The sequence below is a fragment of the Vombatus ursinus genome, unplaced genomic scaffold (assembly GCF_900497805.2).
Source record: "Vombatus ursinus unplaced genomic scaffold, bare-nosed wombat genome assembly UNPS02014791.1, whole genome shotgun sequence".
Classification (NCBI taxonomy): domain Eukaryota; kingdom Metazoa; phylum Chordata; class Mammalia; order Diprotodontia; family Vombatidae; genus Vombatus; species Vombatus ursinus.
In genome coordinates, this window is record NW_020954569.1 from 45,392,798 (window position 1) to 45,419,632 (window position 26,835).

The 26,835-nt window shown below is 40.4% G+C and overlaps 1 protein-coding gene across 1 annotated transcript in view; it reads left to right on the forward strand.

The window, feature by feature from the left end:
* The first annotated feature begins 7,425 nt into the window (after positions 1-7,425).
* The window catches only part of SLC6A3 (solute carrier family 6 member 3), a 92,550-nt gene continuing 73,140 nt past the window's right edge, over positions 7,426-26,835 (forward strand). Inside the window, 3 exon segments of the mRNA XM_027868936.1 lie at positions 7,426-7,483; positions 10,271-10,598; positions 18,000-18,131. Of these exon segments, the coding sequence (XP_027724737.1) occupies positions 10,349-10,598; positions 18,000-18,131 (382 nt within the window). The 5' untranslated portion in view covers positions 7,426-7,483; positions 10,271-10,348.

A 26,835-nucleotide genomic window follows, 5' to 3' on the forward strand; every position in this document is an offset into this window, starting at 1 on the left:
TCAGTTTCCTCAGCTGTGAAATGGGGATAATAATAGCGCCCACCTAGTAGGGCTATTGTGAAGATCAAATACGATAATACCTGCAATACAGCCACCTAGCTGCCTTTGAGGTTAATCTCTTTTTAATAATAATGGTTTGTGTTTATACAGTGCTTTAAGGTTTGCAAATTGCTTTTACAAATATTATCTCATTTTAACCTCATAAAAACTCCAGGAATTAGGTGCTATTGTTAGCTCAATTTTACAGATAAGGAAACTGATGCAGACAGCAATTTAAGTTCCTGTGCTCTTAGCATAGTGCCTGGAATATTTATTTATTTGTTATTTACTCATTTCAGTCACGTCCAACTCTTCATGACCCCATTTGGGGTTTTCTTGGCAAACATACTGGAGTGGTTTGCCATTTCCTTCTCCAGCTCATTTTACAGATGAGGAAACTAAGGAAAACAGGGTTAAGTGACTTGCCCAGAGTCACTTAGCTGTAAGTGTTTGAGGTAGGATTTGAACTCTGTTTTTCCTGATTGCAGGCCTGGCACTCCATCCACTAGCTGCATATCATAAGCATTGAACAGATGCTTGCTTCCTTCCCTTCCATTTTACGGATGAGGAATCTGGAGCTCAGCAAGATTCATGGGTCACACGGTAAGCAAATGTTCTAAGGCCAGAGCTGTTTCTATTACACTTGTATCTCTTCATGAGCTGATCGTTGTAGACACACATTGTTGGTACATAGCAAGTTCTTCATTCTTTTCCCCCTCTCTTGTTAAGTAACTAGGACAAATAAAGTGTGTCTGCTCCAAAATATACATGGTGACAGGGCTGATAACTGGTAAGGAGAAAGATGGGTTTGTAGGGGTGGTAGTGGCAATTGTGGGGAGAGAGGGATTCTGAAGGGATTTTCCCACATCTTCATAAGGAAAGTATCACAATAAGTAATCCTCTTTCTTGACTTCTCCGAAAAACTCCTGGACTAATGAAAGTGAATCATGAAAAGTTTCTGTTAGTTGGAAAGAGAATAAAAACCACCATCCTCGCCAATCTCCAGAGAACAGTGCTAAGTCATGAAATATAGAGGATGTGCTTTTTGAGGGAAACACCTGTTATTAGTGTTGTAACTAAAGATTTGCACGTATCTTAGGGATTGTTGTTGTTTGTCCTTCGTTCTTGAAGAGGACCGTGTAAATGTCCTAGATCCTGCACTAGAATATTTGTTCTTTGAGGGCAGGGGCTGGTTATTATTTTCATTGGTGTGTTATTGTTGATGTTTGTCCTTCATTCTAGAAGAGGACCATAACATCAGGAAGATGATGTCATGACTTGCAAGTGAATTGGATTTAAGTGAGGCAGGGGCTGTGCAAAGTCACCAGCCCACTCCTCCAGACCAATCTGAGTCCAGTAGCAAGATAAGGATCAGGACAACTGGAGATGGCCCAGGATGCAGTGGGAGACCTTGTCCTTTTTAAACTAAGGTTTTTCCCAGGTCTCAGTTTGTCTGAGGCAATGCCCATTCAATGATTAAGGCCAGATAGAAAGAAGTGAGGCAGAGAATGGCCTCTTTACCTAGTTTAAAAAAAAAAAAATCAGTCTGGGAGACTAAGACCCTCAGGGTTTCTGGGCAAAACAGAAACAGTTGCTATTTACACTCACTCTGAGTCATTAGAACCCAAACAATAACCAAAGGAGGCTTGGGCTAAGACCTATTGTTGGCCAATCAATGACAGCCCGAGTGATTTGGGTTTAAGGCATGGTCCTTAAAAGACATCTAGCCTGTAAACCCCAAGATATTTTGTGAGGTTTCAGCAACCAAAATTTATATTCCTTTAGGCAAAGCACCTGCAGGTAAAGGTATGATTCCCTGTGTGGACAGAAGGAGAGGAGGGAGGGAGAGAAGAAGGGAAGGAAGGAGAGAAGGAAGGAAAGAAGAAAGGAAGAAGGAATGGAAGGAAGGAAGGTAGGAAAGAAGGAAAAAGGAATGAAAAGAAGAAAGGAAGAAAAAAGGGACAGAGGGAAGGAGGGAGGGAGGAAAGAAGGAAGGAAAAGGAGGAAGGGAGAAAGGAAGGACCCTCGTTGCCTGTGAGAGATGATCTCTGAGAATCTCTCAGGAATGAAGCCTCCTCAGGGAGTTAATTGCTTCTCGTTCTGTTGAAACACTTGCAGCTGATTGACCTGGGAAAGAAATATGCTTTTCAACTTTTTCAGACCTCCTCCTGCCTCTCTAAAACTATTTACTCTAAAAAGAAAAAGAAAACCTCCTATCTCCAGGCAAGTTGTAAAAAGTGTCCTTGTTCTTTGTTGCTGGGGTTGATTGCCACGAATAGATTGTACCCTCAGAGCTTGCATTAATGAGCCCTGAGGAAGGGGGGAAGGCGATTGCACTAGGACCTATATAACCTGTTGATCTGAACACACCTCTGCTCCCTTCAGTCAGCGCCAATTTTTTGGTGTTCTGAGGGAGCCCTTTCTCGAGAAAGCTAATAAATGAATTTTTCTTTTTGCTAATATCTCTGAGTCTCTGATTCATTGATAAGGGTCTCTGTACCCCACACATTGCCCAACTAGAACTGGCCAGTTGAGTCCCCAGTGGGGCAACTACTACTACTCATGGGTTGTTGTTTATCCCTCATTCTCGAAGAGGGCCATGACATCAGGGAGGATGATGTCATGACTTGCAAGTGAATTGAATTTAAGGCAGGGCTGTGCAAAGTCACCAGTCTCACTGATAAAGCATTGCTTAAGGATTTGTTGTGCTTTTCTTCTTTTTAAGAATAATAATAACTAACATTTTTAAGGTTTGAAAAGCAGTTCATACATACTATCTCATTTGATCCCCACAAAACCCTGATAAGTAGGTGTTATTATTCCTATTTACAGATTCAGAAACTGAAGCAGACAGAGGTTAAGTGACTTGCCCAGGGTTACTTGGCCTAGTGTCCAAGGAAGAATTTGAACTCAGATCTTCTTGACCCTCAATCTACCACTATCCACTGCTGCTTATGTAATGTTATGTACTGATTACTTGCAAGTCAGGAGCTGATCTCAGAATCCCGGGCAGCACCATGAATACATTGTCCCAGGTTTCCTGGGTGGGGGCTAGTAGCCAAGAGAGTGAGAATGAGTGAATGAATCAAACATTTATTAAGCACTTAACTCTGTTCAAAGTACTACGCTAAACACTGGGATACAAATGGAAAAGTAAGACAGGCTTCTCAAGATCATATTCTAATGGGGAGGACAAGGGATATGGAAAGTTTCCACTCTGAGTGAAATAGAAAGGTACCATGGTCCTTAGGGTTCAGTGCCACTTTTTTAATGTCATTTCCACCAATCGTATCTAATTTGTGGTGTTGAACCGTTTGATAGTGCCAATAGCTTTGGTGTTCAAGAACTTTCTTTTCTGGGTCTTCAACAGATGTATCTGCAGCAACTGCAAGGGCACTTAAGTCTCCAGAAACTCATCATCCTGTAACATCACATCCATCTTGGAAACTCATACCTCCTCAGCATCCCTTGCCCTGGAGTCCTTCCCTCCCTCTGATCGAAGAGTGTGAAGGGCTGGCGTCTGGAAGCTCCCCCCAGCTCTTCCAGCCATCTCATAACTTCTCCCATGCCTTTGGTCCTCTGAACTTCATCATGTCCTCACCAGTGACTCTCCTTTTCAGCTTCCTCTGATGTGTTATCTTCCCCCATTATACTGTGAGCTCCAGGAGGGCAGGGACTGTCTTTGGCTTTCTTTGTATCCTCTGGGTTTAGCACTGTGGCTAGCAGGTAGTAGGTGCTTAATAAATGTTTATTCCTGATTGATTGATAGTTGCCAGGCTGGATCTTCAAAGGAGAGCAGTTAGATGGTGAAGTGGATAGAGTACTGGGCCTGGAGTCAGGAAGACGCATATTCCTGAATTCAAATCTGGCCTCAGACACTTACTAGTTACATGACCCTGGGCAGGTCTCATCACCCTGTTTGTGTCAGTTTCCTCATCTGTAAAATGAGCTGGAGAAGGAAATGGCAAACCACTCCAGTATCTTTGCCAAGAAAACCCCAGATGAGGTCGCAAAGAGTCAGACAACTACTGAACAACAACTAAATCTCGAAAGAGTTGCTTCCTGGGATGATGTCATTAGACACTGAACTAGAATTTCTGCTGTTCCAAAGACTCTCAGGTTTAGGGCCCTGGGATGACTCCATCAAAGTCTGGAGGTGATGGTGCTGCTTCAGTTAGGGTAACTTGCTTGATTTGCATGTCATGACAGCCCCCTACCCGAGGCATACACAGTCAAGTTGACCCCTCCCATTAGGTTTCAAGGTCCTTGAAAACAATACACAGCACCTAGCACCATGCATTCAACTTAGCAGACACTAAAATGTTTATTTAATGCTTCCATGATTTTGGAAAGTGCTTCCCTTCCTTTTTTTTTTCCTCTGGTGTGGCAATGGGGGTTAAGTGACTTGCGCAGGGTCACACAACTAGAAAGTGTCAAGTGTCTGAAGCCGGATTTGAACCCAGGTCCTCCCGACTCCAAGGCTGGAGCTTTATCCACTGTGCCACCTAGCTGGTCCTCCCCTGTTCTTATTTTCTATAACTTCGTTTCAATAGCTTTCCCTCCTAGTCAAACTGAATATTCCATCCCCCATCCCCCCCCATGGCTTTGCACAGGTCTGGAATACATACCCTCCCCTCTTCTGTCCCATAGAATTCCAAAAGTCCTCCAAAGAAGCACCTCCTCCTCAGTGAGCGCCATGAAACTTCCCTGGCCAAAAGACACTCTCTCCTTCTTGAAACTATTTCCTACTTTCTTTATATTTACTCACTTGTACACACACATCCTTCCCCATTCCTCTCTATGCACAACAAAATATAAGCTCTAGGAGGGCAGGGACTGACTTTTTTTATGTCCAGTGCTTCGGATGCATGAAGACTTAGTAAATGTTTGTTGAATTTAATTGAGTTGTTTTTATTGTAAAGTATAAGGAAACTCTCCCTTCAAAACTAGTTGTCTGTTGCAGAGTTCTAGTTCAGCCCTAGTGACTCCAAGCAATTCAGTTAATTGCAACTGTCTTGGAAAAGACAGTTCCCAGCCATCGCAGGCGCTCCAGCAACCAGTCCTCTGGACCAATTCAGTTAGCTCCACGGAAATAAATAGCTTAAGTACTGAGGGTACACTCCCTCCTCCGCAAACGTCTTTGCAAGCTAGGGTGAAGGGTAGTGGGGCGAGCAAAGGAAGGAAGGCTGCAACGCGTTTCCAAGCGACATTGTGCTCCCACTTTATCCGCTTAGAGGAAGAAGAGGCTGGCTACAGAGCTTCTCGCCAACCTCTCCGAGTCAACTTGTACCCCAAGCACCGCTAGTAGAGGCGCGCAGTTAAACAGAGGAGAGAGGAGCGTTGTACCAGAGCTAGCTCAGCAGCCGGAAAAGAAAACAGGGAATCTTGGATAGATAACGGAGCCCGAATGGGGGCGGAGAACCTGGCATCTGTATGGAAATATCCTGAGCTGGGACGCTGAGACTGAGCGCTGGAGGGTCTGACATGCTAGGGGTCTCCGCTTAGCTTCAACGCAAAGATTTGTGAGGTTTGCCTGGAAGGTAAGTGCCCCGGAAGTGTCGTTTTGATCTCCTATTCCCTCTGCGCAAAAAGCTGCCAGATGTGCCCCAATCCTGCTGGATCTTATGCTCTGGGTGTTCCTTGGTCAGTTAGACAAAGGAAAAATAAGTAATAATAAAAAAAAAAAAATCGGGACTGCAGAGCAGGCCTTCCAGGAGCTCCATCGCAACTTCTCTGGCTGGTCAAACAGGTCCCAATGAAGTCAACAGTGGTGTAGTGGAAAGAGTACCGGGAAGATTCGGGAAGTCCCAGTACTGACGCTGCCACCAACGACTATTTGTACCACAGGTTACTTTACTGGAGCCAAGTCATCTCTGGGCCTCCTTATTTGTATACTTATCATATCCTTCTCTGTAAAAGGAAGGAGTTAAATTAAATCAACTCTAAAGTGCTTTCCAGATTTAATGCTGTCTGAATCCGGGAGGGTAAAGAGGAGAAAGATTGTAGTTAGAACTCGCTGTTTAGGTCAGACCCTTGGGTTCTGATTTGACTAGAACTCATAATAATAGGAATTTTTACAACTTAACACATTTCTGGAACACTGCTCAGCTTTTCTTAAACATAAAAGACAAACCGTTTAGTTCACCTTGTGCAAAGAAAAAAAAGTCTGTAAATAGTTAACATATATACATTAAGTTTTGAAATTCACTTTATGTACATTATCTTGTTTGAAGTCAGGATGATCCTGATGTGCTATTATTCTTTCCATTTTACAAGTGAAGTAACTCAGAGAGGTTGAAAAAATTATCCAGGGCTGCGTAGCTAGTCGTAGCTAGTAAGTGTCCAAAATAGCTTTCAGAAGTCGTAGATGGAAGGAATTTAGTTAGATGCCATCTATCCGACCCACTCCCATTTAACAGCTGGGGAAATTGAGGCCCACTGAGATTAAGTGATTTACCCTAGGTCACCCAAGGGGTCCTCCTGACTCCAAGTTCAGCCCTTTTCCCATTAGTCCAATCTTCCCACCTAGGTGGGTGAGTGGGAAGTAAGTTTCAATGAAGTCCATCTATACTACTTCTTTCTGATTAACCCATTCCTCCCACAAACCTTCCACCCTCACAAACTGCAGTTTAGGCCGAAGGGCCTAAACCCTGGTTAGTATCCGCTAAAGGCAGGGGATGTGGTTCAGCTACTACGACTGGTTCCCCGAGAGACTGTGGGAGACCTCAGCGTTGTGGCCAAGAATTTGCTTGGTCCGGTGTATGAGGTCAGGGCTTTGGCTGAGGGACTAGAAAAAAGCATCTTTTTCCCCAGCGCAGAAGCTCTAGCCAATTCCCTGCATGAGACTGAACTTGAAGGCAAGGATCTTACTGCAGTTGGCACTACCTCCCAAATCAGGGTGTAGGAGTATGCTGGGTGGGCTAGTCCCTTCGCTTCTCTGTTTCTAGCTTCCCCTTCTCCAGAAACAAACCCTTCATCGCAAGGGGGAGGCGAAGAAGGGCGGAATGGAGGTGGGGGAGTTGGCCACGAGTTCAGTGTTCCTCTAGGAACCTGAGACTTGGGACCACCCTCCCAGTCCCCCCCCCCCCCCGCTACGGAGTTGGAGTTCAGAAGGCAACTACTTCGCTCAGGGAGGCGGGGATTTGGGGGGAGACAGAAGGAATTTGGCCCCGGGAGTGGAGAGGGAGGAGTGAAGAGGGGTGGGGCGGGGCGGGGCGGGGCTGGAGGGAGGACTTGCGGAGCCGGGAGCCCTAAACTGAGACAGAAAGAAGCATCGAAGTTCCAGAGAGAGCCAATGGCCGGTCCCGCTGGCTCGTGTCTTCAGAGAAGTCTGCGAGGCAGCCCCGCAGACTTGGAAGCCCTTCTATGAAGGTGAAACTAAGACAAACCAGTTGAGTCTTGGAAAAAAATAATAATCTGGAGGGCCAGCTTTCTCCGTAGCCAGGTAAGGAAGCGACTCGGGGAGAAGCCCTTAACCCCTGCTAGGTGTAGGTACCTGCCTGGCTGCACCTTTGCCCACCCACCACTCTGCCCTGGGGTCTTCCGGATTCCCACCCAAACTCCTGCATCTACCCTCATAGCTCACTTTTCCCGCTGCTCCTTCGGGTCAGCCCTTTCTTGGGAGAGGGGCTTTGCACCCCCTCCCCCCACCATTCTGGCTTTACTTGAGAAGAGCTTTCTCTATGGCTGGGGTCAAGGGCAAAGGGAGTCCCTTAGGGTACAAGAATTCTCATCCCTGTCTCCACGAAGGTTTGAAGGTGAGGGTCACCAGAGGCAGCGATTTAGAGAAGAGACAACTAGAGACGGTAGTAAGTGGAAAGCACCCCCACATCCCGAAAAGTAATGTTGTGAAGAGTTAGCATTGAAAGTGCAACTCGCAATTATTGAAAAACATAAACGTGGGCACGAATGGGCATGTTCGAAATCAACTAGACAAGCAGTTCTGCGCTGTTTCTTTAGCCGCTTCGCCCCTGGAATAAGTGAAGAGATGTCTTTGTTTTGTGCTTCGGGACTTTGAAGCCAGAGCCGCGTCTTAAAGAGAATCAGCCCCCTCCTAAGCTCCGAAGAAACTCTCATCTCTTGGGCGTTCGGCAGCATCCCCTGCTCCGGAGTCTGGGACTCCACTGCCCACCTCCCCTGAGCAACCTCGTTCTTCTCAGTTCTGCTTTTTCTAAAGCACTAGTGAACTGGAAGGAGCGGCTGCAGTTTGCAAAGTCAAATGCCATGCAAGAAAACAAATTAAAGGGAAATCGTAGATCCAGAGAAAACAATCCCGTCCATCTTACCCAGGGCACTGACTTTTTAATTTTTTTTATTTCCTTAAACAGGTGGGTCCCCTCAGAGTACGGTGCGGTCCCCAGAGTGGGCGGCCAATATGTGTTTGTTGATGTTGGTTTCATGTCACGATTCTTCCTTTAGTGAATCAGAGAACCTGACAGTACATAATGCGTCTGGTTCGTTCCTCCCAAAGACATAAAGGGACCTGTGATCGGCAAGCATATCCCCCCATATTCGTCCAAAAAATAATTTTCTCAACAAATACACCAAGGAGCTTTGTAAGAAAGATGATTCATTGGGGGCCAGGGTGGAGTGTCTGCTTTATGAGAAATACTATTCCTGGCTAGGGAAATCTTTGCTTTGGTGTCACAGTACTCAGTGAAGCAAAAGGAAAACGTGTCCAGTTCCCCTTTCTCTCCACTGAACTTAGTGGAAAGCTCTCTCTTTAGAGGGCAATGAGGCTGAACACCCATGGCACTTCATACAAGAGAAAAAAATATTTCCCTTCGGTAGCTGTTGCTTTGGGAATTTGCGTCTACCAACTTACAAAATGTGTTGTGTTGTGTTGTGTTGTGTTGTGTGTGTGTGTGTTTTTTAAATGTGTTAAATGGATGTACTTTTCATTTCAAGTTCATATAGGTGGCAGAAGAAGAAACAGTGACCTTTTGCAAAGCACAAATGTCAAAGCTTTGAAATTTAGGTAGATTAATACCACTTTCTACTGTGTTCTTTCTTAGGTATTTCCTAAACTAAATGTATCTTTAAGCAACAGAAATCTAAGAGGTCTGTTTGCTGAGTTTGGCCTTGGGGAAGCCATGAATCAAACATTACAAAATGTTTAACAAAAAAGGAAATAATTGACATTAAGATGGTTTCCTTTGAAAAGAGTTGCAAGGAAATCATCACGTTAGGGGTGACCATCGTGTTTACAATTTTATGTTCTTGTGCTGAAAAATGTTACAGGATGAGGCAGCATGGTAGAATGAAAGGAGTGTGAGTTTGGAGCGGGGAGACTTGGATTAAAAAACTACTACTTGTCCGAATAAACATGAGGAAGTCACAACTTTTCTGGGCTTCAGTTTTATCTTTGAAAAAGGAATATTCCAATGGGGCTTGAATGGACGACTTAGCAATGTGTGTTTGAGCATGAAAGCTATGATCCTAATGGAAATTGGAACAAATGAGTATTTTAACCCAACTTTTCCTGGTGGATTGTAAATATTGAAAAAAATATGTAAATTAAGGAAAGCTTAAAGTATGAGGTATTGCCTTCATCGTGAGTAAAATTGAGGTGTCTTAGTGCCCCTTTAGTATGTTACAAAGAAATTTATTTATATGGTGAAGCTTCTGGAAATATTAGATGTGTCTGGTTTTCCTCTCTTTGAATTGGTAGTTGATATTATAAATCAGGAACCTATGTGTACATTTCTTTGATGTTTGGTAGTGGGGGAGGGGAGTTAGAGGAGGAGGAATGTAAGAGAGGTTGTATAGGGTGAATGTTATATGAATAGGCATTCATAGAAGGAAGGTTTGATGGTGTCTTTGATTTTGTGTTCTACAGATAGCTACGTTTTATATCCATTTCAAATGATTTTGCTTTATATTTTTAAAATGAACATAAATGCATATACTATTTTTAAAGGTTTGCTGCTGCATGATTCTGATGAATATTAAATTACTATCAATAAACAAACTTTATTGTACTCAAAACAGGGAAAGTTTATGGTACTGGAACACCAAATTAGGAGAGTTACACTTGTTTTTAATGTTAAGAGTACATGTATATTTATCACCCTTTCCCTTTAATATGTGCTTTATAGCTTGGTTCTCCATTATTTCCCTTTTCTCTTCCATCATATTAAGTGCCACAGAATACATGGTATATCTACAAGTGTTCTTGCCTGTTAAATAATTTTCTTTGTTTGATTTTTTTTTACATTGATGACCCACACAGGGAAAAGCTGAGAAACTTCATAATATTTCATCATTCCCACGTCTGTGCATAATTAAAGCTAGATCCCCAGTAGGACAGATGTCTTCAGTGGTGGCTAAAGAATCCAATGCCATGGGCCCCAAGGAAATGGAGCTCATTCTTGTTAAAGAGCAAAATGGAATGCAATTCACCAATTCAACCCTCATTAACCCAACCCAAACCAGCATTGAAACAGAAGAAAGAGAGACTTGGAGTAAAAAGATTGACTTTCTCCTTTCCGTGATTGGCTTTGCAGTAGACCTTGCTAATGTTTGGAGATTTCCTTATCTCTGCTACAAAAATGGAGGCGGTAAGGCCCAGGACAATACTTCTGTGCATTTCTAATAACTATAACTTAGGTATTTAATGGATAAGAGTAAATAGATACAAGATATTCATAAGTTTTATATGGTTTGTCAATTTAAAAAAATGCCCTTTAAATGGTGTAATGGAAAGAGAGCTGGACTAGATTGGGTTCAAGTCTTAGATCTCTCATTAATTGGCTTTGCAACTTTGACTAAGTCACATAACTTTTAGGGGTCTTGGTTTTCTCAGCTATAAAATGGTGGGGCAGGACCTGATGACTTCTAAGGTTCTTTCCAATTTGAAACCTCTGTAATTCTATGAAGCTTCTGACCCATTATGGAAAGGGCATATTTGAGGCTATTTTTATATGTCAAAGTGCTAGGATACTTTGAGTTATTTTTATAGGAAGAAGGATGGATTTGTGATGATCACTATAGTTTTAGAATCTCAGAATGTTAGCAATTAAAAGAACCTTACAGATCATGTTGAAACCCAGAGAGATGAAGTGATTTGCCAAAGATTCTAGCTAATAGCAGAGCCAACTATTTTGATTTATAAAAAATATTCTTCGAATCTAATAAAATTGGAATAAATGTATAGTTTGTATTGATTACATAAGGTGCCCAATGTATTATAAATTATATATGCAAATAAAAATAATCAACATTCTTTAAGCACCTACTCTGCATCAAGTATTGATTGTGCCAAGTACTTAGAAACAAATACAAAAAAAAAATGAAACAATCTGCACTCTTAAGGAGTTAATATTTTATCAGGGTAGACAACATATATAATGTAAGTATTTACAGAAGAAATGTATGCAAAATAAATATAAAATTAATATTAGGTAACTATACTCAAGGGAGCTAAGGAAGAGAGCCATTAGCATTTGGATTGATTCAGAAAGGCATGAGTCATGTCTTGGAAAAGAGGAATCCTGGTAGGTAGAGCAAGGAGCATATTTTAGCCATAGGGTTTGGCCAGTGCAAATGCATGGGGAAGATAGGAAATGGAGTGCCATGAATGAGGAACAGAGGCAAGTCCAGTTTGACTGAATTGTAGAGTGCAGGAAGGGAATTAATATAGAAGAAGGATAGAAAGAAATATTGGGTGCATGTTGTGAAGGACTTTAAAAACCAGACAGAGGAGTTTATATTTTATCCAATAGGGAGTCTTTGGAGTTTTTTGAGTCAGGAAGTGACTTGGTCTGATCTTTACTAAAGGAAAAATCACTTTGACAGCTATGTGCAGGATAGATTAGAATGGGAAAAGAATTGAGGCAGAGAGATCAATTAGGAAGTTAATTGTCCAGGCAAGAGATAATGAAGTCCTGAATAAGGTGGTGGCTTTGTAAGTAGAGAGGAGTTAGATTCTAGAAATATTGTGGAGATTATAACCACCAGATTGATTGTTGATGGATTGAGTGATTGCTTATATAAAGGTCCACCATCACCTATAAAGTATAAGAATAAAGATTAAAATTAGTATTCTGCTATATCACACAGCTGGATGGCCCAGTGGATAGAGTACTGGTCTTGGAGTCAGGAAGATCTGAGTTCAAATCCAGCCTCAGACATTTATTAGCTGTGTGACCCTGGGCAAGACACTTAATTCTATTTGCCTCAGTTCCCTCATCTGTAAAATGAGCTGGAGAAGGAAATGACAAACCATTCCAGTGTCTCTACCAAGAAAACCCCAGATGGGGTCACAAAGATTTGGATATGACTGAACTACAACAATAACTCTACTATATCATCATCATCATGCATTTAAGATTTAAAGTGCTTTAAGATTTTCAAAGTACTTCAAAAATATTATCTCATTTGCTACTTATTATCTCACAACAACTCTGGAAGGTAGGTATAATTATTTTCTCCATTTGACAGATGAGGAAATTGAGTCAAAGTTTAGGTTACTTGCCCAGGCTGACATCGTTTAGTAAGTGTCTAAGGTCAAATTTGAACTCAGCTCTAACCATGGTGACATCTAGCTCATCTCTCTCTGCCATAAATTCAACTTCAAGCTAATGTGTAAACTATAATAAATATTCATTAAACATTTAGGTAATAATTATTGTATTTTCCTACTTAGAATCAGGGAGGAGGCATGGTGTAGTGGCAAAGGCACTGTATTTTTTCAATCCTGACTCCATTGTTTATTACCTTTGTGACCTTATATAGTTCATTTAACTGCCACATCATTTCCATTCTACCTTCCCTATTATCTCTATATATGCCCCTTCTTTCCTCTGATACTGACAATACCCTAGTACAGGCCCTCCTTACCTCACACCTGGCTATTGCAATAACTTGCTCCTTCATCTCCATGCCTCATCTCCTCCTCTCCAGTCCATCCTTCTCCCAGAGGTCAAATTGATCTGCTCAGGTTTGGCCCATGTCACATCCCTTATTCAATAAATTCCAATGGCTACCTATTATCTCCAGGATCAAATATAAAATCCTCTCTTCTGTTTTTGCAGCCCTCCATAACCTGGTCCCTTCCTACCTTTCCAGTCTTCGTAGAGCTTACTCTTTTTAATGTGTTTTCCTGTCCATTAACACTGGCCTCCATGCTGTTACTTGCACAAGAAATTTCATCTCTCAATTGCTCCTCTTCTCTCTTGGTCTCCTAGAGTTAAAAACTAACTTACAAAAAGCCTTTTTCAATCTCTCTTAAAGCTAGTGACTTCCCTCTGAAACTCTGAAACTCTATCTTTTTCTCTATCTACATCTATATCTACCTACCTGTCTGCCCATCTATCCATCCATCCACCTATCTAACCATAACATCTATCTACCTACCCATCTATCTACCCATCTGTCTATCCATTCATCTATCCATCTATCCATCCTTCTATCCATCTATCCATCTATCTATCTGTCTGTCTGTCTGTCTGTCTATCTATCCATCCATTTATCTACCAATCTATCCATCTATCTATCCACCCATCTGTCTGTCTATCCATCTATCTATATGTCTGTCTGTCTATCCATCCATCCATGCATCCATCCATCTCCACACATAAACATATATGTATGTATATACAAACATACACACACATACCCATATATTTGTATATGTGGGTGTGAGTGATTATACACATCTTGTTTGTACATAGTTGTTTGAATGCCATCTCCTTCATTAAATTCTTAGCTCCTCAGGAGCATGGATTGTCCTTTGCCTTACTTTGTATTCCCAGTGCTTAGTACGTGTACTAAATTTCCTGGCACATCATAGGTATTTAATAAATGCTTTTGACTTCATTTCTTTAGCCCATAATTTACTTGCACATAAACTTAGAGAGAGCAGAAATAGTACATCTAAAGATCTATCACACATCTAAATCTTACAATTCTAGAAACTGGGATCCCTGACTCCCAGTATGAGGCTGCTTCCTCTGTTAACAATTATGGCAGAAGGTACCAATAGGGGGCAGTTTTTGGACATGGAACTAATGTAATGTATGCCTCATAGGGATTGAACACTGATCATGGCTTGATTGGTGAGACATAATGACCAGTTTAACTAATGAGGCATAGCCATCAGTTGTATATAAAGTATATGTATATGTACATATATGTATGTGTATACACACATATATACACATATATGTATGCATGCATGCATGCATAATTTCCCCCCAAAAGTCCCAATCTCTTTTTAATCAGATATTTAAGAACAATAAGAAACACAGGTATTAAAATTCTAGTATGTGCACTAGTTTACCTTCAATCATAAAGACTAATTTATATTATCATATTTAAGCCAATTTGATATGAGAACCACCATTTTTAAACTGTCTGAATTTTATTCTGGATTTCACAATAGAGGTAGCACTTTTTTCAGCAATAACTATTTTGTTTTTATGAAAAGATAACTATATTCAACTTTTTTTTTTTTTGCTTTTTGGTGAGGCAATTGGGGTTAAGTGACTTGCCCAGGGTCACACAGCTAGTGAGTGTTATGTGTCTGAGGTTGGATTTGAACTCAGGTCCTCCTGACTCCAAGGTCAGAGCTCTGTCCACTGCGCCACCTAGCTACCCCCAACTTTACTTTCAGTTAGAAGCGCACTCCCTAGGCAAGGAATGCATCCAAAAGAGCAAATGGAGACTTAACATACAAAGTGCCTGTTTAGGCTGAACTTCCAGTTCCATGTTGTAATCAGCAAATAACTGGACTGTAAATTTAAGGGCCAGGACTGTGCTATGTGATCATAGGGAAATTACCTATTTGTCTCAATTTTCTGATCTGTATTGGGGGGGGAATCCCTATTTCTTCCTGAAGGTTCATCTTGTAAACTCACAGAACTCATTTATCTCTATTTTTTTTAGAGGCAATGAGGGTTAAGTCACTTGCCCAGAGTAGCTAGTGTCTGAGGCTGGATTTGAACTCAGGTCCTCCTGACTTCAGGGCCGGTGCTCACAGAACTGATTTAATTCCAGCTTTTCAAAGTCACCTCCCTGTTCTCTGGCAATGGCAGCAGTAACGCTGCTGTGACAATAGCCTAGTAATAGTAACCTAATTATATTTACATAGCACTTAAAGATTGGCAAAGTGCTTTATGTACATCATCTCATTTGATTCTCACAACCCACTTAAATAAATATTACAGCCATCATTATTCCCATTTTCCCAAGATTCAAAGACTGGAAGCTGATGGCTTGCTCCCATATGCAATGTCTTCTAGGAGAATCACTTTATCCAGCAAATGGCTCTGTGTGAACTAGGTCAGGAAATGCCAGTTATTTAATTCCCTAGATGCCAAGAAAGAACTTCTGGGAGCCTCTACTTCTTGCTTCCCTACATGCATAGTGACCAGCCATGAAAACTCATGACATTGCCCTGTGTTGCTGTTCAGTTGTTTTTAGTCATGTCTGACTCTTCATGACCCCATTTGGGGTTTTCTTGGCAAAGATACTGGAGCGCTTTGCCATTTCCTTCTCCAGTTCATTTTATAGATGAGGAAATGAGGCAAACAGGGAGAAATGACCTGGCCAGGGTCACACAGATAGTAAGCGTTTAAGGCCAAATTTGAACTCACAAAGATGAGTCTTCCTAACTCCAGGCCAGGCCCTCTGTCCACTGTGTCACCTAGCTTCCCTGCCATTACCCTGTACTAATACTGTATAGAGTTATCTATGCACCCTGGAACCAAATCAATTGGTACTTCTCCCACATTATGGCAGGCAAACTGTCAACTCCATTTCCCCTTATCCCTGCCATCTACTGAGAGAAAACTCTGTTCACTTTACTGTTTCTCTCCATAAACTCATACCTCATCTACCTCAATCATAAATGTCCACAATCTATATCTTCTTCTCCCCTCATGTTCAAATGTGCCCTCTGAAACTCCCACTCTGTTTTTAATGGACTCCCCTTCATCTCGAGTCTTTCATAAAAATATACTTGTTCCATCTCTGGAGCTAACAGAAGCCTTCTAAAAGACACTACATCCCTGGCTGTCTTTCCTGGTACCAGATGCACTTTCTCTCTTGCTACCCAACAACCTAGAACAGGAAGAAGAGAAGACATACTCTTTGCTTCTCACTGCCATTTCCAGACTCATTTCTCCCCTTATTGAGCATCCTCTCCTCCTTTGAGCTTCACTCAATCTGTCCATATCACCCAGCCAAAATTCCAGGACAGAATTGTACACTGGAAAGAATGCTGGAATCTGGAGTCAGAGAATCTGGTTTGGAATCCTAGCTTCATTGTTTACTACCTGTGTGATCTTAGGAAAGTCATCTAAACTTTCTGAACTTCTTCTGTAAAATGAGGGGGTTAGGCTAAATGGAGTCTAGTGCTCTTTTTAAGACCAAATATTTGATCTGTTAGTCTCCAGGTCATTCTCTCTCTTATCTCAAGGAATTTTGTGCCTAGCTTACATTCTTCCTCTCCACCCCAATATCTGCTTTCATACTCAAGGACTTCGATATCCAGGCTCATAACATCTTAGCCTCCCATTTCATCAACCTTCTCAACTCCATAACCTACTTTACTCCACCTTAGCCACCCGTAGAAATGGTCATATCACATATAACTGTGCTACCACCATTATTTTTATTAGGAAATTCTTTTGTCTGATGATAAATTATTTTCTTCCATCTTTCTCTCTGCCTCACTCTCCCTGCACCTATTCTTCATCCTGACCATAACCCTCCATCTCACCCTATTCTGCCTCACTTTCCTTCTAAACAAGTATAGGAAGACAGAGTAGTACAGAGTTGTAAGACAGAGGGAAGAGCAAGGTCAAGTTAGATATTTCTGTCCTGGGAACATTAATAGGATGTGGTTATAGCAAGCTTAACATGAGAAAAGTTTCCAATGGAAATAAAATTTCTCATAACCCTTTAGGGACTATGAGAATGTCTAGCTTACCTATGGTCATTCACAATAATATCTAGCTTTTTGGAAGGACAAAAAAAGATAGATTTAAAGTCTCAGTTCTACAATCCTCATTTATCATTTTCCTATTTTGTATTTACAGAGTGCTTAGAGAAGCACTAACTGGGTAATACCTCATAACATATCCATAAAGTCAGAATGACTGAAACTGTTTTGCTGATGAAAATGACATGCTTGGCACAATCAAGATCAATGAATTGTTGAAAACCCAGAGGGTATTCACATCTGGTGATGGTGATCTACAGCAGAGATGTCAAACTTAAGGCCTTTCAGCCACAACCACAAAATTCCCAAGTGCTGCCCAAAACAGATTAAAATGTAATTTGGAAATGTTTAACAGTATAAAAATTCAACATATATAATGTTAATTTGTGGTTTTCTAAGTCAGTATGTGGCTCTTGGAGATCTGTTTCTATTTGAGTTTGACACCACTAGTCTGTAGCACAGACCCTATGTTCTAGATACATATGGCTGTGACCCATGCCTCCATCCCTACAAACTAGTAATAGTACATAGATTTCCACCAGTCCCAGAAAGTCCCAGCCCTGGCATATCTCTCTGGCAGCCTGATTTCTAGAATTTTCAGTAATTTAAATCCTCCTTTAGTTCATATGCCTATATCCAGTATGGGGAAACATAAATGACAACTCCAAATCCTTGAATAATCTCTTTAGCAACCTCACTTGTTGTTCATTCAGCATGGTATAGGGGAAAGAGGGATGACCTTAGAATCAACAATGTTGATGTTATTTAACACTGTCTCTGATGCTAACCAACTATATGATTATAGGCAAGTCCCATAATCTATTTAATTTTCAATTTCCTTACCTGTAAAATAAGGACAAGAACTCTTGTAATACCTATTTCATAGGATTTTTATAAGGAATGTGCATTTGGTAAACCTGAAGGCACTAAAAGAAAAAGTGAGCTCATTGCTTCAATGATGGGACTCTCAGCATATTGATCACCTTGGTGATCACATGTTATCCTTCCTTTACAGGAGCCTTCCTGGTCCCATACTTGTTTTTCATGGTGATTGCTGGGATGCCACTTTTCTACATGGAATTGGCATTAGGACAATTCAATAGGGAAGGAGCTGCTGGAGTCTGGAAAATCTGTCCAATATTAAAAGGTAAAGCTGCAGTTTGGGGAATGGGATGAAAATCTTATTTCAATACATAGGAAAGAAGGAAGGAAGAAAGGAACAAAGGAAGGAAAGAATGAAGGAAGGAAAGACAGAGGGAAGGAAGGAAGGAGAGGACAAAGGAAAGAGGGAAGGAAGGAAGAAAGGAACAAAAGAAGGAAAGAATGAAGAAAGGAAAGAGAAGGAAAGAAGGAAGGGGAGGGCAAAGGAAGGAGGGAAGGAAGGAATGAAGGAACAAAGGAAGGAGAGATGGAAGGAAAGAGGGAAGAAAGGAAGGAAGAAGAGATAAAAGGAAGGAGGGAAGGAAGAGATGAAGGAAGGAGGGGAGGAAAGAAGTAACAAAGAAAAGAAGAGAGGAGTGGTGGGAGGGGGAGAAAGCAAGGAAAGTGAGAGAAGGAGAAAAGGAAAGAGGGAGGAAGAGAAGAAGGATTGATTAAGTATTTAAAGTGCAGTCACAGTACTAAGTGCTGGGGGTATAAATACAAGCAAAAAGAAAGACAGTCCCTGCCCTCAAAGAGCTTAAAGTATAATAGGGAGAACAAGATCCAAAAGGGAGCTGAGAATTGGGGAGGGCGAAGAGATTGAAAACACTGAAGCATGGTTTAAAATTCCAGAAGTCAAAAACAGGGCTAGGGGGGGAATGAAGGCTGGCTTGGGCTCCTCCACAAAATGGAGGCCTCAGGAGGAATTTACCAGTGGGAAAAGAGGGAAAGACTTACAAAAAAACATCTCATATAGGTGATCAGGTGTTGCAGGTCAAGAAAGCCCAGGTGCTGAGGGAGGTTCCAGGACAAGACAGCAGCAAAGGTATGGTTTTGAGTCTGGAGGTCAGGAACAGGTCCAGGAAGCCATTTTACAATCAATAAAAATATCTAACATTTATCTCTGTAGTAGTTAAAAAGCATGAATTTTTAACTTCATTTTACATGTACACACAATTATTTTAACCCTATTTTTAAAAAATTCAACGTCTCTCCAAGACTCCAATCCCTTAAAAGTCCACATCAGCTTTCCTTATTGGGACACCAAGTTAGGCATGCTTATTTGTTGTGAGTTTCTTGTTGATCTTTGAAGCAAAGTACCATTTGCTTCCCAATTGCCTGACATTATACCCAGAACCTTTAAATAAACTCTGGTTTTCAAAAGTAAAATAAGGAAATCAGGGCCATTACGGGAGAGAACCAAAAGAGATACTCCCAGGAAAAGAGCAATGCAGAAGGAAACCACGAAGCAGAAAAAATTCACGCTGGCCAGTTCTCCAGAGCATTAGGTGACCACGGGAGAACATTGACAGTTGCCTTAAACCTCATTTTTTTTCTGTGGAGACAATTTCAGAGTCCTTCTCCTTCCCAAGGACTGCTTCCAAGGGACAAATGCAAGGATCAAAAGAGTAGTGTGGTGTAGTGGAAGGAACACTGGATTTAGAATAAAAATTTCTGGGTTTTCTACTTCTTTTCACATGGCCATGGGTGAGTCATTTATACTTAATGTCTCTGAGTCTCAATTTCCTTCTCTATAAAATGAGGGGTTTAGACCAAGTGATTTCTAACATTCCCTTAGGTTCTAAACCCTATGATACTATATTTTCACTGAGGGTAGACATCCCCCACTCCAGAGATAGATGAGTCTAACAGCAACCACCAATCCTAGCACTACTCTCACCTGAATTAATGAATAAACAAACATCCAGGGCTTATATTTAATCTCCCAATTTGTTGAATAATAGCTCCCTGAGATTATGCTGTTCTTTGCCCTTGAAGTGTTAACTATTTAGAACTATTTATTATTTATTAGAACTATTTACCCACTTTAATAAAGATGAGCATTGTTCAAAGATCAGTATGTATATTTACTGAGAAATTCCAAAAATCACATGTGATCATCAGAAAGGCAAAAAGGCACATAGTAGGAGCCCCATAAATAGTGCCTGACGGGTTGATTACTTCTAGGCTTCTCCTCTCCAAGCTAATTATCTCTACTTCCTTAAGCCAATCTGCCATGGTTTTCAAGTCCATCCTGGTCACTCTTCTCTGTTCACAATGTATTTCTTAAAATATGGTGGCTCAAACTGAATACAATTCTCCAGATATTATCCATCTAGAGCAGAGGATAGCAGAACTATCACCTGCCTAGTCATGGACATCATATTTCTCTTCATGTAGTCAAAGACTGCATTTGCTTTTGGGGCAGCCATATTTTACTGTTGGCTAATACTGTACTTGCAGTTCATTAAGACCTTCAATTATTTTTCCAATCAATGACTATCTAATCATTATGTCTCCCATTAAATACTTCTGAAATTCATTTTTGAACCCAAGTGTAAGACTTTATTTGCATTTTTCCTGTTATAGTTCATTTTATTGAATTTGGTCCAATATTCTAGTTGGTTCTAGAATCTAGCTAGATTCTTTTTGGATCTTGACTATCATCCAACATGAATGTTATCCCTTCTAGATTTTTGTCATCAGCAGGGTGATCATGCATTACCAATATGTACATATGGCTAGACCGACTCACCCCATTCATTCAGTGCTGAAGGCTGGTGTTCCTGGTGATACTACTATGCTACTCTCCTCTGTTTTCCTTTGAGCACCTCATCTTCCTTCTGAGCTGGGCATCTCTCTTGACTTATGGTCAGTGGGCTGTTCTCTGCTACAATCTGCTGGTCTTAAGCTGTCTAACCTTTCCAAAGGTTTCATCTGCTTTCATCTGCTATGGGTCCTAGTAAGCCTCTCCTTGGTAAGAAAGGCTAAAGTTCCTTTCATTTCATAGCCTAGAATTACGAGCCACCACACCGCAAAAGCTAGCAGAACTACCAGGATCAGATGAGGTATAGTCTGTTGACAAATTTTTCTTTAAAAAAGAAAAAAGCTGCATTTTAAAAAAAAATCAGTAAAAATCTGCCCTCCCTCCCATCCCAACCTCACACCCAATTGAGAACAAAAGAAAAACAAAATCTCCTATACGTGTATAGAACACTGATAGTTAAGCAAATCGAATTTTCACAATGGTCTTGTTAAAACAAAATCTCTCTGATATCTTTTGTCTCCCTGTCAGGGGACAGGTAGGGTATTTTATCATTACTGATCTGGAATGGTTGGTAATTACACTGATCAGAGTTTGTCACTCTATAAATTGTGCTGCTGGTTCTATTTATTTCATTCTGCATCAGTTCAAATGAAGCAGCTACCTCATGCAATGGATAGAGCACTAGGCTAGAGTCAGGAAGATCTGTGTTCAAATACAACCATAGACACTTATTATCTGTGTGACCCTGGGCCAGTCACTTAACCTCTGTCTGCCTCAGTTTCCTCAGCTATACAATAGGGATCATAATAGCACCTACTTTCACAGGGTTACTGTGAGGATCAACTAAGATAATATCTGGGAGCAGCTAGGTGGCGCAGTGAATAGAGCACCAGCCCTGAAGTCAGGAGGACCTGAGTTCAAATCAGGCCTCAGACCAAACACTTGACACTTACTAGCTGTGTGACCCTGGGCAAGTCACTTAACCCCAAGTGCCTTGCAAAAAAAAAAAAAAAAAAGATAATATCTGTACAAGGTTTAGCATTGTACCTGACACATTGTAGGTGATTCATAAACACTTATTCTCTTCTTTTCCCTTTCTCCAAACAAGTCTTCCCAGGTTTCTCTAAAACTATCTCCTTCGTTGTTCCTTATAATAATTTTCCATATCATTTATGTGTCATAACTTGTTCAGTCATCTCCCAATTTATGGGCTAAGAATCCCATTCTTTGCCATCTCAAAGAGTTATAAATATTTCTGCGTGTCTTTAGACTTTGTTCTGCCTAAGACTAATCCCTCCCTTGAACTATTCTCTCACTAATTCCCCCCTCTTCCCTTTCCCCCCTATTTTGCCATTGAATGAGATATATTTTTGTGCCCAACTGTGTGTGTGTGTGATTCCCTCCTCTGACCAGTACAGAAGACAGTGAGGTGCAAGTATCAACTACTCCCCTTACCCCTTCCTCCTTGTTTGTAATAGATGTCTATTTGCACATCTTCATTACGTGACTTAATAGACTCCCTCTGTGATCCCTATGATGCTAGCATTCAGAGAGGGCACAGGTATCATCTCTTCATATCAGAATATAAGCAGTTTAACCTCATTTAGTCCTTTATCATTGTTCATATGTATTTACCTTTTAATGTTTCTCTTACTTCCTGTCTTTGAACTTCAAAGTTTCTGCATAGCTTTGGTCTTTTCATCAACAATGCTTGGAAGCCCCCTATTTCATCCAAGGTTGATTTTTTTCCCCTTTAGGATTATATTCAGTTTTTCTGGGTAAATTATTCTTGACTGTAAGGCTATATCCTTTACTTTCTGGAAAATTGTATTTCAAGCTCTCTGACCCTTGATATTAGTGGCGGCTAAACCCTTTGTGAGCTTGACTTTTGCTCTTTGGTACTTGAATTTTTGCTTTCTGACTGCTTGTAGTGTCTTTTGTTTTGTTTTGTTCTGTTTTTGACCAGGCAGCTTTGGATTTTGGCTAAAGTGTTTCTGGAAGTTTTAATTTGGAGGATTTTTTTTCATAGGTAACTGAAAGAATCTTTTTTATTTCTACTTTGCTCTCTGATTCTAAAAGATCTGGAAGGTTTTTTTAAGTTTCTTGAATTACGATGTTTTGGTCTTAAGTCTTGTTTTGATCATGGGCATTTAGGTAGTCCAATGATACTTCCATTTTTTTTCTCGTCAATCTGTTTTCCAGGTCAGTTTTTTAGATACCTTACATTTTCTTCTATTTTTTCAGTCTTTTTTGTTAATTTATTTTAATTTATCAACAATCACTTCCATAAGCTTTTGAGTTTTTAATTTTTCTCCCCCTCCCTCTCCAAGACGGCATGCACTCTGATATCGGTTATATATATACATTTCTATTAAACATATCTTCACATTAGTGATGTAAGGAAGAAGTAGAACCAATAGGAGGAACCACAAGAAAGAGAAAACAAAACAAAACAGAAGAAAAATAGCAAATATTATGCTTCAATCTGCATTCAAACTCCATAGTTCTTTCTTTGGATGTGGATAGCATTTTCCATTATGAGACCTTTTTAGATGTCTTAGATTTGCATTGCTGAGAGGGGCTAAGTCTATCAAATTCAGTCATCACACAATGTGGCTGTTACTGGGTACAATGTTCTCCTGGTTCTGTTCACTTCACTCAGTATCAGTCCATACAAGTCTTTCCAGGTTTTTCTGAAGCCTGCCTGCTCATCATTTCTTATAGCACAATAGTATTCCATTACATTCATATACTATTTATTAGAGAAATGCAAATCAAAACAACTCTGAGGTATCACATCACACCTATTAGATTGGCCAACATGACAAAACAGGAAAATGATAAATGTTGGAGATGTTGGAAAATTGGAACACTAATGCATTGTTGATAGAGTTGAGAAATAATCCAACTATTTTGGAGGGCAATTTGGAACTATGCCCAAAGGGCTATAAAAATGTACATACCCTTTGACCCGGCAATAGCACTTCTAGGGCTGTATCCCAGAGAGATCACACAAATGGGAAAAGGACCCACATGTACAAAAATATTTATAGCAGCTCTTTTTGTGGTGTCAAAGAATTGGAAATTGAGGGAATGCCTTGGGAAATGACTGAACAAGTTGTGGTATATGAATGTAATGGAATACTTTTTTTAGTCTTTTGACATTGTTTTAATATTTCTCATTGTTTCATGAAGTTATTAACTTCTATTTGGTTCATTCTAATTTTCAGGAAGTTTGTTGATTGGGCAATGTTTTGAACTTCTTAAGCCAAACTGTTAATTTTCTTTTCAATTCTTTCTTCTATAGCTTTAATAGTTTTTTTTTGTTTTTTCTCAAACACTCATTTCCTTGCAAAAAAAACATTTTAAACTTTTAAAAACTCTATCTTCATTTCTTCCAGAAATTTTAGTTAAATTTGTGTCCAAGCTGCATTTTTCTTTTAAGGCTTTACCTGTGGATGTTTTGGAGTCATTCTCTTCTTCTGGGTTTGTGTCTTGAGTTGTTGTCATCATAATAGGTTTTTTTATGGTGAGATTATTTTTCGTTTGCTCATTCTTCCAGACTACTTTATGACTTTAGAATTGATATTAGGGCCAGACTCTGTATACTTCTGGAGAGAAAGCGTTGGCTGGTCTTTTTGCTACTTTCTTAGAGCATTGATTGTTGCATTGTTCCAGAATTTCAGGGACAGCTCAGTTTGGAAACTTGCAAGCTTTTGGTGTTCTCAAAGAGGTCTGATCCAGGATAAAGTGTGATTGTTGCTCCCCGTCCTGGTCTGAGCTCTGCAATTTCCTGACCTGGGTTTGGGTGTGAGCAGCAGAAAACCAACTGGGTAGCTCTGTTGGCTCAGTAACAGAAATGTAGGCTCCCCTTTGGTCTGGAATTCCTTCCCTCTACAATCTTCAGAGACACATTGCTACTGCTTTCTACTGAACCCTTGGCACACAGTGTAGGACTTACTCTCAGACTGCAATGGAAAGAGAGATCAGGTTCCTTCCTCAGCCTGACCTGTATCTATAACCCAGAACTGGGTAGTGGGTGACAAAGCTGCCAGTTGGCATCAGTCCATGTCAATGAACCCCAGTATGAGGCTTGGGGTGCCCAGTATGGTTCTGGGAACTTTTGCATTAGTACAAAGCCTCTCCCTGTGTGCTGGAGTCCTTAGCCCATAATGTGCTTTGTACCAGACTCCATCCCCAGTGTCTACACACGTATCTGTCTTCCTGTGTCAAACTGGACTAGAAAAATGGCTCTCTGTGACTTTGTCATGAATTTTTCCAACAGGCTTTGGTCAGGTACATTTTCTAGATCTTTTGGTGAGGGAGCAAAGTCACTTTGTGTTTTGGTGCTCTAGGCAACTTTCTAAAAGGACAAAAAGTTGTAGAGAAAGTGCCAACTTGTAGTGGCAGAGACTGTTTCCCCATCTGGGAGTTTCTTATGCCCCTGAAATCACAGGTCCATTCCCTCCCCCTGTACTAACAAGAAGGACTGAGACTATAAAGGAAGGGCCAAGTTAAGGTAGTTTCATAGGAGCTCCTTGAAAAAGGTCTGAGAGAAAAGAACTGACAGAAAACCCCCAAAAGGAGACAAAGAAAGGGCACTTGAAAGGAGAGCTGTCCCTAAATTAAAAACTGTCCTTAGGAGAGAATAAAACCCATAGGAAATTCTGGGGATCAAACCTAGAACAGGAGAATACATGTCAAAGGATTCAGTAGATCTCTCAGCTGTCTTTATTTTCCCATATATAGGCAATTGTCTTCCATACCATCTTGCTCTTTTTAGTATTGTAATCTGTATCCTCACAAATCTAGAATCTTGAGGCTAGAAAGGACTTCAGAGTTCACCTATCTCTGGAGTTCTTAACTTTTGTTTGGTCTCATGGGCTCCTTTAGCAGTTCGATGAAGCCAATGACCCCCTTTCAGGATAATATCTTTAAATCATTGAAATAAAATCAAATCAAAAAAGAAACCAATTCTATTGAAATCATTATTAAAATATTTGTAAAAACAAGTGCATGAACCTTAGGGGATGAATCCCTGATTCCTAGCTCAGCCTCTTCATTACAGAGAAGATCGTTCTGGAACCCAAAGAGTTTAAGTTACTTGCCCAAGATTACCTGGATAGCAAGTGACAGAACTAGGACTGAAACCCAGATCTTCTCATTCAGCCTCCAGTTTTGCTCCTTCTATGGGATCAGACTAGTAAACAAAGTCATGGCCACCAAAGGTAGGATTTCATGTAATATCAAGAAGCAGTCGGTAGAAGAGAGACCATTGGTTTCTTAGGGGCATCTGCTTCAGTTCATCAAACGATTTGAGAAAAATAGTCACTCTTGAAAGTCACAGGGTATGCTTTATGTTGTAGTACTTTACTTTGAAACTTGACATAAGAGTTCAATGTTAGATTAGCAAGAGAATGAATGGAGAAGTGGATATTAGGAAGACTTTCCTTCCAAGTATGGATTCCAGACACTTAACAGCCAGCTTATTTTCATGGCTAGGCTTGTTTTCTGTTAACTTTTATAAACAGGTCATTGACTAATGGTTTTAAATGAAAATTTGTCAAGAAAGCATTTTGAGACTGGTTAAGAGAACCTGAGACAATCTGGATCTTGAGTCTTGTAAAGTATTAGCTACAATAATAAGCAGGAATGTTTATTGAGAAAACATTCATTAACATTATTTAGAATGATAGATTGTTAGAACTGGATGAGATCTTAGAGATTGGATAATCTAACTCATCATTTTTCAGTAAATCCAAAGAGACAACTTAAAAAATTTAAAATCAATTTGATTGAAGTACTTAGTAAATAATTTCTCCAGAACTAAAATGTTAGTATTTTTATTTATCCCTGGTGAGTTTGCATTTTATAGCACTTTAAAGTTTACAGTAATTTGTTATACCTATTGTATAATGAGGCAAATGGAGTTCAGAAAGAGTAATTGACCTGGGCAGCATTTACTTGTAAAGGTATCATGGTTGCTCCCACTCTTCGATCCCTATGATTTAATGGATTGTAAACAATCAAACAATCATCATGGGATGGAAACATAAATATATATTTAGGTTGTTATTTTAATGAACTTTTCTCTTGAAAAGCACATACCAAAATAATAATAATAAAAAATAACCACATTCGTCAAACTATGGGTACCATTTTT